Source organism: Pezoporus occidentalis, unplaced genomic scaffold (assembly GCF_034315485.1).
Source record: "Pezoporus occidentalis ecotype Australia unplaced genomic scaffold, CSIRO_AGI_Poc_V1 ctg74, whole genome shotgun sequence".
Classification (NCBI taxonomy): Eukaryota; Metazoa; Chordata; class Aves; order Psittaciformes; family Psittacidae; genus Pezoporus; species Pezoporus occidentalis.
This window is the reverse complement of record NW_026916093.1, coordinates 3493841-3509979: the sequence shown is the minus strand read 5'-3', so window position 1 is coordinate 3509979 and position 16139 is coordinate 3493841. Positions and strand designations below refer to the sequence as shown.

Below are 16139 nucleotides of genomic sequence, written 5' to 3'. Positions count from 1 at the left end.
AAATAAAGAATACAGGATGCTGTAGGCTTATCAGGTTTAAAGGAAAGCCTCTCAGGGGAGCTCTGCTATGGTAATACATGAGCAGAACCCTGTCACTCAGACTGTGCACTGAAGAGATTAGGTACAGGCAAGGTGCAGCAACTGCTGTCCCGTGGGAGACAGTACTACTGGATGTAAAGGCACTGGCTGACAGTCAGTGAATGGTTAAAAATATTTCTGGGAATGCTCTGTAATTTAATGTTCCTTTCGGGTTTTGATTATCACAGCCTTACAGAAATATCAAATTCTAAATGAGAGAAAAGGCATCTGAACTAGCCATGGCAAAACATCTAGCACTAGCAATGTGCTAAGTGTCCACAGCTAACAGGGATATCATGGAAGTGTTCAAGGCCAGGCTGGACGGGACTTTGAGCAACCTGGTTTAGTGCAAAGTGTCTCTGCCCATGGCAAAGGACTGGAACTGGATGAGCCTTAAGGTCCCTTCCAACCATAACTGTTCTATGAAATTCAGTCAAAACAAGCCAGAGGAACTCAAATTTACAGATACAAATCCTAGTCCCAGACTATCCTTGGATTACCTACAGACCAAAAATAATGCACAAACAAGATTTCAAATTCATAAGAAATATTTTAAACAACTGGAGAAAAAGTTTCTAAATGAATGAATGCTTTGTATTTCCCTTCAGTACTGGAGTGAGTCACAGTTAGTGATTTAAATAATTACATCATATTTTTGGTTATGTTTTCTTGAAAAATTGGCCAAGTTCTTCTATACTTCATCACTTTGTGGTGATGATGACCTGGAGATGCCCATTCTATTGGAAAAATTCTACAGATGGATTGCACTTCTTATCAGGAACAGTGGATCCTTAGGTGGATTTCAGACAAGCACTGTAACTATCCAGTGATCAGCAGCTTCTTGTTTGCCTTCCAACTCTGGCAGTTATCCCCAAGTCACACATTTGGCAGTTCATAAAATCTAGACATCCATCTACATACACTTGAGAGAGTATGAGTATCTTATTTTGGCAGCTGAAAGTAAAGTCATGTAAGGATACATTTATTACTAAGTTCTTAGGGATATATTTCACTCACAGTTCACTGAACTCTGGAAGGTGGGTCAAAAATGATTTTAGATTGAAAAGAAGAAGGCATTGTAGTATATATCTTAAACTGTGGTTACGCAGTGATTCTCTTTGTGTTGGGGCAGAGAATATGGGAAAGGGTAAGAGTGCCTCTGGAAACAAAGATACATAAATCTGGTGATGTACATACAGACCTGGTGATGTACATATTTTCTTCTTCTTTACCTAAGAGTTTTGCATGTGTGTTGTAGGAGGAAAGGAGATTCTTGCCTCTGTGTCTAGGCCACAGATGTCCTTGGTGCTGCTCACCTCAAGTTCTAAGGTTCAAGCACATTGGTAAATTTTCTTACTAAAGTGTTTCCTGCCATTGCAGTGACATTGCTGCAAAGCCAGTGATTCAGCAGAGGATTATATGAAGTCCAGAACAACAGTGGATCACATCATCTGAGCTTACTGACTCAAAATTCCTGTGTTCAATTCAAATTCTCTCTAAAAAGAAATAGATGCTGTTTTGCTTAGAACACAGCCGTATATTTTTACAAACTCTTGTTTCACTTTCTGTGTTTTTAAGTCATTAGACCCAGTTATTCCAGGCAAGCAAATTTTAATCAACAAGAAACTCAGTTTTCATTGATACAGCAGTGAGCTATGTCATTCTGCCAGCAAAGACAGATTCACTGAGTGTTATGGTAATTAATATGTACACTGGAAAAGGGGATTTTCCATCCACCTTTAACGAGCTATTCTTAGCACTAGAAGTATTTCCTAACCCGTGACAGGAGCAGGAGATTTAACCTCACCCTGTCAAACTTAACAGACCAAAAGTGTTACAAGAGGGGGAATTCCAAGTCATCTCAATTATACAGCACCACATGAAATAATTATATTTGGCTACGCTTTAGAAGGGTATGTTCTTGAGGGATAACTTTTATGTACTGCTCCTCCAAACATGACTACGTTCTGACTGTGCTGGTTTTGATTTTTAGGTAGCTCACCCAGCTATAACCTCTGCATATTATCTCTAACTATGAATGACAACCTTGTATTTACAAAGAGACCATGCTCTTGGAAGATTCTTTGCTTCCTTATCTATGGAGGTTTACAATGTAAGACAAAAAAAACACAAAAGCTTTTGTTGAATCTTCTCTAACGTGATGGAAAGGTATCAGAGAAGATTTTATACTTTTTACTAATACTAATATATGATGCAAAGGACTTTTTAAAAAGAATTAAGAGAATTAAAACTCATCAAACCTCTTTCAGTTAATATGCAAACTTGCACTCAAAGCAGTATGTGAAGTACATCAACCTGAAAGACACAATGTACCTGATTCAAATCTCTTGAAAAGACTTGTTTTCATGTTCCTGAGTGTTGAATAGGTTGTAAAATTAATGTAATTAACTACAGAAATGCAGCAGAACCCACCTCACTTCCCCATTATTGTGTCACCATCAAAAGAGGTCTTGAAATTTATGAGAAATTAGTCCCCAACATACAAATGAAATCATGTGAACAAGCAACACAAGTGCTAACAGGTGAAATGCTAAACTTCAGTTTATTCTGAAGATGAAAAACTAGGGCAAGACACATGCCTGATGTTCTACGTTCAACTTGAACAATAGTTCTAGATTTAAGAAAAACAGTAGACTCCAGGTGATAGTATTTCTTACTGTTGGCTTGTTTTAAAATACAAGTATCTATACTTCGTTCTATAGAAAGGAAATTAGAAAAACAAGAAAACAGTTACTGTTATTGGCGGTGTTGTTGGGTTTTTCCTTTTTACACATATGAATACCCATGCTTTATTTTACAGAAAAGGAGTAACTCCTTGTGCATCTCCTCACAAAACCAGGGAAATATTCTGATGACACTTGTATTATGTATTCCACAGTCCTGTCCCTCGACCAACATGAAATGAAATCACAGAAAAAACAGAAAGGCTATCTCATCCATTGGCATGGGGCTCAGTTTTCTTCCGTGTCACCTTAAATTCCTTAAGGATATCAATGCAACGCGACTTATTGTAAAAAGAAGAGAAAAAAATCACATTAAATCAAAGAAGAACTGGACAAGTGATAAGGAGAACATAAATATGCAAGCAAATAAAGCAAGGATAAAAGCCCTAAAAAGAGTATTAAGCTGGAAGATTACAAATTTAATAAAGGCAGTATTTATAGAAACAGAGCTTGCATGGAAATTCCTAAAACATGAAAGGAGAAATCAGATGAAAAGTTTTATTTCAAGCAACGTAATACAACTCCAACACACAGTTCTTCAGAAGTCTTCACGTAAATATTATTCAGAACTGCAAGTAACCCAGCAATTTGGATATAAAAAGGAAAGATCATAGTGTTAATGACTTGTAGTAGTGCTAGAGTGGGTTCAACCTACCAGAGTATACATTCTTCGTAAGCACAGAGACAAGATTAAATGCAAGTCTGCTCAGTTAAAAATACAATGAATATGTGTGGTATCCTTTTCCTAAGAAAAGGCTAACTAATAAAAAATTAATCATGCTTTTTCCTCACTTTCAGGATGTCTAATATATGTTCTCATTAGTCAGTCCTTTTAAACGCTAAGTATATTGGATGACTTAAGACAGATGGATATGCACCGTGAATGTCTTTCAGTGGTATGACTGGGATAACAATTTGATGGTTACAGGAGGTTATGTCCTTGGCACTCGAGGTTTCCTGGGTGACAGGAGAAGTAATCACAGTTCACAGAAATTAGATGTATGTACAAAAAACTAAGCATTGAGGTTGTGAGTATATTTTGAAATGACAACTGATTAAAGAAAAAAGGAAACAGAACACAGAATTTAAAGGATAATTCAAGTTTTTGTCATTATGTAAAACATATAATCTGATATGAAGAGAATTTTGGTGGGTACTGCTAAACTATGTACTTTTCAGTTAGACACACAAGTTATTTAAAGCAAGGGAACCTCAAACATCCTATTTAAAATCACATAGGTAATACTTGCCCTTAAGTTCTGCAGAGAAATATTTTGTGTTCAGATGATGATGGTCCTGATTTAGAGGATGACTCAGCTCCCAGGATGGAAACCTTTGTGAGTTTTTCTTGTGCATGTGTTGAAACAGATCACAACACAGGAGTTACGGATGAGACAACTGAAGGGAGAGCATAGGTCAAGCAGCACCAGATAATTCACAAACTGTAAGAGCAATTCAGTATTTTAACTGTGTGTAGCTGAAACAGGAGAAAGAACAAATAATTCTAACAGTCTGGACAATGACCTTATGAATGGAGAAATCTCTTCATTTGCATAAATTAATCCCTTAACCTCAAGTGCTAAAAAAAACAGATAATGACCAACAGCAAAATGTCAGGAAAGGACTTAGTGTGGTTTGCAAGACTATGTTTTAATGGAGGTAAGATGTGAAAGACTTTGAAAGAGGTGCATCACTGATAGAAAAAGTGTTAAATTTATAGAAGGTTGATATTAAAGCAAAAATATCTATAACAGTATTTTGCCTAGAAAACTGTGCTATGAGAGTTAGTGATGACAAAGTAAATTGCACATGGGTTCAGTATACCTTCTAGTCTATGTATTGTCACTTATCCTACTACAATTGCTCATATTTCAGGTTCTTTGAAGAGAAAGAGCTGGAGTAAAACAAGACATAAAAATACTTGTAATTATTCACCAGGACAGAGATTTAGAATACTTAAATATTTCTATGGCATATTGATCTAGGTACAGCTGGTTAATGTAAGAGAATAGTGCACAGTCAACTGATTTGCTCATGGCTCCATCAGTCATGGATGTAAGACTTTTCATAACCTGTGTCAGAATGTTATCATAAATTTGGCAAATTCTGCAAGACCAGAACAAATTGGAAGAGGTACTGGAGTCAAGTTTTTTATATTCTGTATTTGCAAACTACTAAATTGCAGGCAGACTGTAAAATGTGCCTTTGTACTGCAGCATTATAAATGTTTACTTTGTCTCCCATTTATAGGTGCTTTACTCAAGTAGCTAAGTGACAAATCTGAACAATGCACCAACCTCCAGTTTTATACAGCTCTGCTGAATATGTGTTTTCAGCAGAACTACTATGAATCTGAAAAATCCACCACCGCTTTCTGTGTCTCCTGGATTCTCCACTAAGGAATTACAGTTTTATATTGTTGAAACTACTGATTTTAGTAGAGTTACCATTTGTCTAATAGTGGAATAAAATTGCAGAGGATGGCAGGTATCTGCTGAGAGGCCTGGAATAAACATATTGTTTAATATTCAAACTAGCTGGGAATCAATGACAGGGAAGGAGATGGTGTAAGGAAGAGGTTTAAAAATAAAACTAAACCTACCCAGGAGTGAGGAATTAGAAGCCCCAGCATGAACATCATTGTTCTTGTGAACACCACCAGGAAGACTTAAACCTGTCAACCTCAGGACCTGAAGGCACACTGGAAAGGTGACCATACCATCAGAAAGGTGAGGCTCTTCTTTATTAAGCAGATGATTTGGTGGACTGTTAGTATATTTACTCAGCTAACAGTAAATTCTTGGCACTATCTGTATGTATGGTACACCAGATTGTGAGTATAACAGAAACAAATTAGTGGACAATGTGGGCAAACCAAATCCAACCCCTTTCTAGACGTGTGCACTCTGCTCCTAGAAACATCCATCCTGCTCTCCTTTTTAGCACAAACAGCTGAGCTGAGGGAATAGCATATTCAGCAGGGACGTCATCTTTGAGGTATAGAATCTTGCAAATCAGTCAGCTCCAGCAGTAGCAACTGCCTGCTATGAGTGGATGTGTAACACTGTATGAGCTTTAAAAGGAAGACCGGGACTTTCAAGGTCGTATCAATTAAATGATGGCAAGCCAAAAGAAAGCAGAGGTACATTAGAAGCAGAAGACGTTGTCAGGCTCTGTTCCAAGTTTTGTGCACGGCAGAGGTGGGCAAGCCTTGAGCTAGGAGCAGGGTGCATTTAAGGAGCTGTAGGGGATGTCTTGAACACAAAAACGCGTTTAGTTTTAGGGCCTATAGACACTGGCACAGTATGGAATAAGATAGCAACCCATATGAGGGGAAGTGATTTAGGGGACACTAAAAAGAGTTCATGAGAGAGTATGACTTGTAAAAAGTGTTACTTTCATTGGCATTTACTCTCAAATATCCTTTTTTATCAAAAGGGGAAAGGGACTGACAAAGTAAAAAGAAGCAGAAAAGTAGTCCATGAACTTGTGCAGTGGTAGGAGATAATGTAGTAAGGAAATAGTCAGACCTAGCACAAACACACACACACGGAAACAACATGACAAAGCTGGGGAAGAAATGCAGTACTGCAACAGTATTTTCAGTAAGTCCCCTACCAGATCACTAACTGAATACTGGCATAAGGAAAAAGGCAATTGGCTGCTTAAGCCTCTTTACAGACGCCAAAGCACGACCTATCATTGAGGGTGACCTGCTGTCCTGGTGGAACTATGGGACAAGTGGAAAATGAAGAGCCTGGATGTTGCCCAAGAAGATAATACAATGCAAAAAGACTGAATACCTGGCACAAGCTGTCATCTGTGCAGTGCAGAAGGCTATTCTGATTAAGCTGGCAGAGGAAGAGAATGAAGCTCTAACAAACAAAGAAGCTGAATATTCAAGCAGGAGAAACCAGAACTGCTGTGAGAAGCATGACTGCTGATGCATGATGACCTGCTGCAGGAACTGATTGCACAAATGGGAGAAATATCTGCACCGACTGGCTGGTTAAACTAAAATCAGACTGCCCAGTGATATCAACCACTTCCTGAGTAGGATTAGGTGACTGAATCCAACATCCAGGGAGAATTCTGAGAGATAACAAAAGGTTCAAAGAGATAGCAAAATGGAAGGGTGTTTGAGGAACACTGAGAGTCATCAGCCCTTAAACTATTCTAATGGAACTGGGGTCACATTGACTTGGAAAACGAAAAGCTACCTGTATAATACATGATTATAATTAGTACCTGAAGGTGAAAAATTATGTGTAATTGTAAAGATTGCTACTTGAATTAAAATGTTTAACTCTTTGTTACAAAGGAGAGATAGAATCAAAGCAAAACCAGATGGAGGTTTGCTAAAGTTATCTAATAATAGAAAGTCCTCTAAGTGCTCTAAGAAGAAAAGGTGAATCACAGAGGTATAAAACTATTTCCTATGGAAAACAGTATTGCATACCATACAATCACATATGGGAATGGACTGCATACATTTAAGTGTAGCTTATTGGGACTGTGAAGACTGAACCTTCATTTATTGTTCTGGGGGTATTTTAAGACATGTAAAAAATGGTGGAAATCAGGGTCCCTAAACTGATAAGGTATCAAAATGTTACTTATAATACATAACCTTGCATGATTATTCAACTAGAGCTAATCAGGTAACTTTGGAGATCTACAGCTATCACACTTGAGAGATATGCATTGATGAAGATGGATTATTGAACATGATAGGTGTTTTTCATGGTCTCTTTAGGCAGATTCCAGAAAAACAACAGCTCAAGACATGCATTATATATGTAAGAATATTATCATCCTCTCAGTACTTTAAAGGGACCTATAAGAAAGATGGGTAGAGACTTTTTAGCAGGGCCTGCTGCAACAGGACAAGGAGTGATGGTTTTAAACTAAAAGAGGAGAGATTCAGACTGGACTTGAGGAAGAAATAGTTTACAATGAGGGTGGTAAAATACTGGCACAGGTTGCCCAGAGAGGTGGTGGATGCGCCATCCCTGGAAACATTCAAGGCCAGGCTGGATGTGGTTCTGAGCAACTTGATCTAGTTGAAGATATCTCTGCTTGTTGCAAGACTATTCTGTGATTATGAAATTGCTCCAATCATTGTGCTACTCTCTATGTAGAATTCAGTTATGTTCATATACATTCAGAAATCACTGTGGACTATCTTACAGTGTGTAACATGCCCAGTGACAGGCACATATGCAATGCAAAGATGCAAATTACACCAATGCCTTAAAGGTAAGACTGTGGTCTCTGACGAAACCTGAACTTAGCTTAACAGCCTACTGTTGTAATTTTAGTTGTTATACTAGCTTCAGTGATTGTACAATGGTTATACTTCATTATACCCTCAGACCCTTAAGTGTCACAAAAGACCATGCAGGATAAAATTGTAAATTTCAAGAGCATTCATTAACTCCTGTTAAGAAGCCTTGAGTCACAGGAGAGTTTGTAACATCTTTGCTGGAGCTGTGTAACGATTAGCCTATGTTTAGCAGACCATCTATCAAAGTGGGGAATTTTAGCCTGGTACATGTGATTTTTTGCCACTGCCATTGCTTGCCTAGTGCCTGAGTGACTATTGCTAACCCCATCTGAGCCTGTGTCTGCGAGTGCTGCTGGGGGAAAAGATCTGACAGCCCCAAGCATTTCCTGCATGGCCAACAGCATCCTTAATGTCAACTGCATCTGGGAGAGACTGTTGTGCAGTTGTCAGACTTCAGCTGGGTACCTCAAAATTGAGGAGGGTGACATCCCCCATGAACATCAGGCTGTGTGTGACCTCACAAGGCCAGTGCCTTATCATAGCACATATGACCTCACCTGCCTAAGGAAGACTTAAAACTATCAGCCTCAGGACCTAGAGGCACATTGGAAAGAGGGGAATGTCAAGAGAAAATATGTAGGTGCTAGAAAGTTTTCTGTATAACAAGTTAAATTGCACTATTAAATGAGGGTGGTGTGTTTCAGGGAGGAATGTGAGACTATGCAACCAGCCTTCAAGCACCCTCCTAGGTAAGGTTGCTGATCAGGGATTTTAGGAAAGAAGTGGTGTGAAAGCCAAACTGCTCCTGAAGCTGTGGTATTTCATTGTTAATCCTGAGTGTACTGGATATAAACCATACAATATTTGGCTAGTGTTAATAGGCTGCTTGTTTAATAGCAATATATTGTTATAGAAGCCCACTGCAATAACAGCAGGAATGTTCCTCTGGGACAACTATCCTAGAGAGCTCAAGCTACTTACTTCCTAAATGTTAGAGATAAACATACACTGGTAAGACAGAGGTGACAGTTACCAAGTATTGTGGGTATGGCATTTAGGAGAGAGTCCTAAATGTTTTATATTCTTCTCCCAACACATAAACATATACACAAATACAAGGAAATAGCAGTACTGGCAGTTGTAGAATGTTACTACTGGCAGTAATCACTTTTGAGAAATACATACAGAGGGCACAAATATAACAGTATATACATACAATGTTTAAAAATACTCTATTCCTAAAGTTTCCCCGTATTTTGTATCTGTTAAATGTTTCATAAATTCTTACTTGAAACTACAGACTTTCTGCTAAACTAAACCATTTTTTTTAGTGAGACTCATAATCATTTTCACAAATATTGCTCTAAATCTCCTGATATGTTTTAATTGGTATCACATGTTGAAGTGTCTTGATTACTGTGTAAACAATTGTGGAAGATATTTATATTTTCTGATATTCTATTATACAAAATAAGGACACCAAATCATCATAATATTGCAATGCTGGGAAAGCAAGAAGCAGCTATTATCTAGGACTTTCAGGCTGCTGGAATGTGTTTTCATTTTGCTCTGCATGGTAAGTGCAAATGTCCTTCCCATCAACTGCACTTACTGGAATTTGACAACCCTGAAACTGGGTTTTAGTATTTCAGATTGCACATTAATTTTGATCTTTAAAGACATGTTGTTATTCAAAGCTCCTGATACCAGGACAGGGCAGAGGTTAAGACCTCAAAAGATAGTCTCACTGAATACCCTATATTCCTTTAGAGTACAAAACCCAAAGCCAAAATCAAACACTGACCATTTCTTTTCTCCTATGTGTCTCACTCTGGAGAATCCAAAGACAGGGGTAAATAGTTTGTTTAATCCTCATTCCCAATGTTTGAGCTGCCTGAGAAGGCCACCAAGACAAATGATTTTTTTTTTTTTCCTGGGGGGGCATTTGTATTGGATCTGGATGACAACTGTGCCATGAATTTCTTATGGATTCTGGAACAAGTAATAGTGGTGAGTATAGCTAGCCAATGTGGCAAAATAAGCTAGGGTTTTTTCAAACTTTGAACTCCATTTTGTGTTATGTACTGAATGTGCAGAAACCAGCCCAAAGGTGGGAAGCTTCAAAGTATACCATAACATGCTTAGATGCCTGACACCTCCATGATGGACAGAAGGAATCCCTCAAGAATTCAATTCTTCTGGAATAATGAAACACGAATCTTTCTGAACAGCTGGCTCTGTCCATGGGCATCTCTGTCATCTTTTCAAAATCAGTGCAAATATATGTCATTCAACCTGGAAGCACTGCATGGTAAGATTAACCATTTTTCTTTCTTCAATACTTTCCAGATCTTGAATGTTCTTTAATCCAAAACTTTGATTTCTATTTGAACTTTGTGTACTTAAAAAAATCTAAATTGATGTTACAATAACTATACAGTTACTGCTCAGCATTGCTATGCAACATTTTAAAGTGCACGTAACTTAAGCATGAGCATCCTTTGAAAGACTAATTTAGAGTGGCTTGATAAGACTCTAGCCTCAGTGGTAACTGGGTGCCAGACACATGCCTTATACACCACTCTTACATGATTCACTGCAGTTATTGCAAAGTCCTCCACTTCCTATTTCTACAGGCAGAAGCAGCTGCCAGCTTTGTTTCAATCTCTGACAATGTACAAAGATACATTCAGCTGTTCATACAATATTCAGTTTGAACTGCCATTTTGCCTCCAGGTAGAGGAGTGTCCTGGAGCCAACCTTGTGTTGGCTGGCAGTGTCCTAAGAGCCAACCTTGGCCTTTGAGTCTCAGCTAAATCACTGTGTAACAGATGATCACAATAATATATGCCTTAGTATCTTTGAGTGACAAATCAGGCAGATAACATCATGTCCAAGCTGTGAACTGGAACATGAGTAGGTACAAATAGTATGGTGATCAATTTCCCAGTTCACAATGTTAAATATGGCATTTGGGCTTTGTCTATTATGGGAACAGGGGCTATTTGCAGAATTTAACTTCCTGAAGCTAAAGTTTGCTTGGATGTGAGACTGGACACTGTGTCATTTCTACTTAAAATCTTCCAAGTGAAGGTTAAGGGGTTCCTGTCTTCAGGGAGGTAAAAGTCACAGCTATATTCCTACCATTTACACAGATTGCTAATGCTGACTTATAAATCTCTCATGTTTATAATAGGTAATAGTAGTCCTGTGAACTTGCTTGAGCTTCCTGACTTGGCCTGAGTGACTGACACATTGATAATGTGCACAGTATGATGTGGAAGCAAGGATGAGAAAATGAATTGTTAAACTTTGGTTTAGCCCACGCACTGAAATCACTGCCATGCAAAAAAGTTTTGAGAAGCACAGGTAATTTCAGAAACAGTTTTTCAGTCTCCAATGAGGCTGAAGAAGTGGTGGACACTGGGGAAAAAAAGCAATCGTAATCTGTCACAGCTGGATATGGTAGATAGTTCTGCTACAGCATAGATGCTACTTCTTTCCATAACCAAACAAAACCCACTTGGGCCTCTGGCTGGGGCAACTGCTATAACAAACAGCATGAGTACTGCCCCACTTACTCTTAGGACAGGGAATACTTGTTTCAATCCCTAAGGCAAAAAGGACAAAAGTACTTGGATTTTTCCATGTGTGGTCAGAAACTGCTTCAAGGAAGGAAATATAATGTAGTTAAATGCACACTGCTGATGACACAAATCATTACGGAAACTTTCACTGAAGCCAGTTTTGGGTAAAGTAATAAATGAACTGCTAGTGTTTGTTACACACTGTGCTGTTAGCTATCTGGCAGACAAGAAGGGAAAGCAGCAGTAAAATTCAGAGAAAGCCAGGATAGGGGAGATGAGTTACAAACAGAGGAAAATAATTTAGGAGGTGGTTGTGGAAACAAGGTAAGGTATCTAGGAGCTGAAAAGAGTTTATAAAGTTTATAAACGGAGGCTGAAAAGCATTGAAGAGAGAACTCTAAATAAATGTTCTCACTAGATATCTAAACAAAAGAAAATTGCTGGACCTTAAATAAAAGTGCTAAATGCTGGCCTAGAGGCATGGTCAGGCCAGTGATTAGTTGCCTTGGATATTTGGTAGCCTATCCAAAAATGAGACATGCTGGTATTAGGTAAAAAAATTTCCACAGTGATCTACCTGTGGTATTCAGCATTCATAGCTGCGTTAGGATCAGCTGAATTAATCTTACTTTGTTTAGGGATTCTTTATGTGTCTGGTAAAGCGACATTTTGCTGTACAGACGTGGTGTTTATGAGCACTCATGGATGCCCCTGGAGTCTTGTTTTGCTGAGCTTGTCTGTGAGCACGCCAGCACCCTATGAAACAGTAGCGATATTTATGCCAGCACTCACGATGACACCACATATGTTTGGGGGGATTGGTGGGGTTTTGTGCATGTGTGTGTGTGAAACGCAGAGTTCACCCAGAACCACACACACTGAGAAAGGCTTCAAAGGCACTAAGAAAAACTGGGGACCACTGAGGGCCAGCAGAAGCAGACAGCCTGCTCCTGCCCGTGCTGCCCTGATGGGGAGGCTGACTCCGACGAGCAGAGAACATCTTGCTCCTCACCTCGTTGCCTGCCCAGCCCCTTAGCAGAAGGATTTGAGGGCCACGAGGATGACCAGGGACTGGAGCACCTCCCGTATGAAGACAGTTGGGGCTGTTCAGCCTGGAGAAGAGAAGCTGTATGGAGATCCCAGAGCTGCTTCCAGTATCTGAAGGGGGCCTACAAGGATGCTGGAAAGGGCCTCTTCATGAGGGACTGTAGCAACAGGACAAGGAGTGATGGGTTTAAAGTGAAACGGGAAGTTCAGGTTGGATATAAGGAAGAAGTTCTTTACCATGAGGGTTGGTGAGGCCCTGGCACGGGGTGCCCAGAGAAGCTGTGGCTGCCCCATCCCTGGCAGTGTTTAAGGCCAGGATGGACGGGGCTTGGAGCAACCTGGTCTACTGTGAGGTGCCCCTGCCCGTGGCAAGGGGTTGCAAATGGATGATCGTAAGGGCCTTTCCAACCCAAACCATTCCGTCATCTATGCTGTCGCGTCGCCGCTGGAGCAGCAGCACTCCCTTCCCTCGCCTCACGAGCGGCTGCGCCAGGGCAGCAGCCCCGGCCCGGCCCCTGACACCCAGCTCGGTTCTGAGGGGAACGACTCCCCCGCCCCCATCTCGCGATTCCCCCCCCCGTGAGGGCAGAGCGGCGGGGCTACCAAACCCAACCCCTCACTCGTCCGCGGTAACGGGAGCCCCCCAACACCTCTTTCCCTCAGCTACTGTGGCTGCTGGTGCACCCGGAGCCCCGACACTACCACACCGGGGGGGGGTGCTGGAGGGGAAGCGAAGCACGACGGGCGGGGAGGGGCGGCCCTGGCGGGGTGCCCCGGCCGGTGGGCGGTGCCGGGCGGTGAGAGGCAGGGGGTGCTTCGCCCGCCCGCCCCGGCCCCCCTCCCCGGGTGTATATAGCGGCGGCGCGGGGAAGCTCCTCCGGCCGGCAAGATGGCGGCCGCCGTCTGCGAGAAGTCCCTGCTGCCGCCGAAGCTGCCGCAGCTGCTGGAGCGGGACCCTTACCTGGCCCCCTTCGAGACGGACTTCCAGCGCAGGTACCGGCCCGGCCTACCGGCATAGGCCCGCGCCGCGGGGAGGGGAAGGGAGCGCCGCCTCAGCAGGGCGAGGAGCGGCGGGCGAGCAGGCGGCGACCGCCCGCCTCTGGGGGCGTCGGGGCGGGCGGGGGGAGCGACGGGGCGGGTGGTGTCCCCTCCTCCTCTTTCTTTTCCCCTCCCCATCGCGGCGGGGGCTGTCCCTCAGCCAGTGCCGGGGCGGTTTCGCTCCGGGCCGCGGCGGCGGAGCGGGACTGCGGTGGGGTTTAACGCTGGTCGATACGGCGGAGGTGCCTTCACTGGCGGGGCCTCCTGAGCCTAGTGGGGCGCGCCGTCGCGGGGAGGCCTCCAGGGCGGGTCTCTCGGCCGGCCTCTAGCGCTGTGTGCGGCCGGGCCGTCTCTGTCTGCCCCGACCCGACCCCGGCGGCGGGGGTGAGGGGTCGATGACACCCGTTTATGGGCCGGCCTGGCGCTGGGAGCGACGAGGGGAGTTGGTGACAACGGACAGCCGAGCTGTCCTCGCCAAAAAATAATGCTTTTAGTCCAGCTGTGGTAGACTGTAAATAAACTGCTCCTGAGTCTTCTCTTTCTGGAGAATTTTCCTTTACATACGTTGTCCTGCATCCTCGGTTCGTCAGATGCTCGATCGATGAAATCGCAGAGCGAGCGCTGTGTTGCTTTGGGGTTGCCAGTCTGAGCATCCCGTTATTGTTTTGCCCTCTCGCAGGGAACAGCGGCATCAGCCCTCTGGCCAGGACGGGCAGCGGGTCTGGGTGAGAGCCGGCCAGCAGGCAGAGGCGAGCTGCGTCCTGCAGAGCCAAAGGCTGCTATAAAGCCTCGCTGGCCCATTGAAAATAGGAACTGGAAGTTTTATGGTGCAGCTTCTTGTATGTTGTATTTCACTAGTGGTTTAATCAAAACTGTAGAACTGACCAATACCCTATATTCCAAAAGTCTGTGTATGTGGGAGGGGAAATAGGAGGTCATTTGGATTTTTTAATAATTATTCGGCTTTTTTGGCTTTGCTGTATTACACATATGTTGCTTTTGGCTTAACATTACTGGTTGTCCTGTTGAGATCTGGCAGAGAATAGTGGCGGGGCTAGACCTTGTAAAATGGGATTTAGAATGGAGTAAACAACTAGGCTGATTTACAGAGTATTTTCCCAAACTGTGATCTCTTAATGACAGAATAACTGTGTTAAACAGTGAATTTTGACAAGCTTGTGGTAATGTATGCAGTGTTGTAAACCACCTAATTCTTTTGGTGGGGTGCCAGGGTGTAGGAAGTATAAAGTGGGTGGATCCTGGCTCTTAATAAAGCCATTCAGTAAAACATTCGGGATTCCCAAATGTGCCTGCTATCTAAATAGGCACATTGTGAATAATGGTGTCTGTATTGCTGTGGATAATATGCTCTGCTGAACTCAGTGAGTCTGTAGAATTTTTGTGTACGTCTTGGGCTCAATCATCTTGAGCACAGGACTTCAGATGGTCGTGTTTGCGTCTTGCTTCTTCCTGGCTTTTGAACCTCAAACTGGTCACTTAGCATAGAATTATTGTGGAAACATGTAGAGTAATAATTAGCTTAGAAGACTAAAGGAAAATTTTTGTGATAACCTGAATGTCTCATTCTAAGCCCAAATGACAAGTATGTTCTGTCTTTCATCCTGTGGATGACAGAGTGCCAAGGAGGAAAAGTGCAAGCACAGGGAAATACCTGTTGGTGTCTTGATGCAGTGCTCATCACAGCTTCCGTGGTCTGTGATTCAGTCTGCAATAGCTCCAGGTGCATGTTTGTGTCTGGAGGTCTTGCATCAAGAGTGTCCAGAAGAAAGCAGTTTTGCAGCCTAATTGCTGCTTGTGTGAAGAACAAGTTCCTCTGGGGCCTCCAGTATGTGGGTTTCACTTTTCTCCAGTTCTGGTACTGGAGGAGGTGGGGAACAGCCCTGCACAATTCTGTTCACTGTGTCATGAGCAGTGTAGAGCTGCATGATCTTTGTTCTGGGGTGAAGAATTCTGATGTGTTTAACTGGTCATTGTATGAAGAATTCTGATGTGTTTAACTGGGCATTGTATAAAGGTGGTCCACATGACTGATCCTTTGCTGTGTGTTGTGTTTTTCCTGGCCCCCTTTGGGTGGGAGTTAGAACTGAGTACAGTCAGAGCTGAATACTGTGTATTAATGCAACTACTAATGATACGGCACTTGCATAACTTCAAGTGTAAAGCAAAATAAACCTGGCAAGCTGTCTAGAAGCAGAAATGTATTTAAATGTGTTTACCTTTGAAGTTCTAAGCAAATGCGCAGAGTAAATTTGTGCATATTAATCTTAAATCCTACTGACAGTAAGTTCTGGTGCCTCTGGAAAGGTAGCAATTATTTTAAATGGTGGCCTGTCATTA

The 16139-nt window shown here is 42.1% G+C and overlaps 1 protein-coding gene and 1 long non-coding RNA gene across 2 annotated transcripts in view; both read left to right on the top strand.

Moving 5' to 3' along the window:
- Positions 1-9731: 9731 nt before the first annotated feature.
- Positions 9732-10411, top strand: LOC134155135 (uncharacterized). Its single transcript, XR_009961436.1, has 2 exons — positions 9732-10119; positions 10206-10411. It is a non-coding gene; the product is annotated as an uncharacterized LOC134155135 (long non-coding RNA).
- Positions 10412-13464: 3053 nt separating this feature from the next.
- Positions 13465-16139, top strand: part of GBE1 (1,4-alpha-glucan branching enzyme 1) — a 148324-nt gene continuing 145649 nt past the window's right edge. The window contains exon 1 of the mRNA XM_062601996.1: positions 13465-13736. Coding sequence (XP_062457980.1) covers positions 13633-13736 — 104 coding nt within the window. The 5' untranslated portion in view covers positions 13465-13632. The remainder of the gene's footprint in view (positions 13737-16139) is intronic.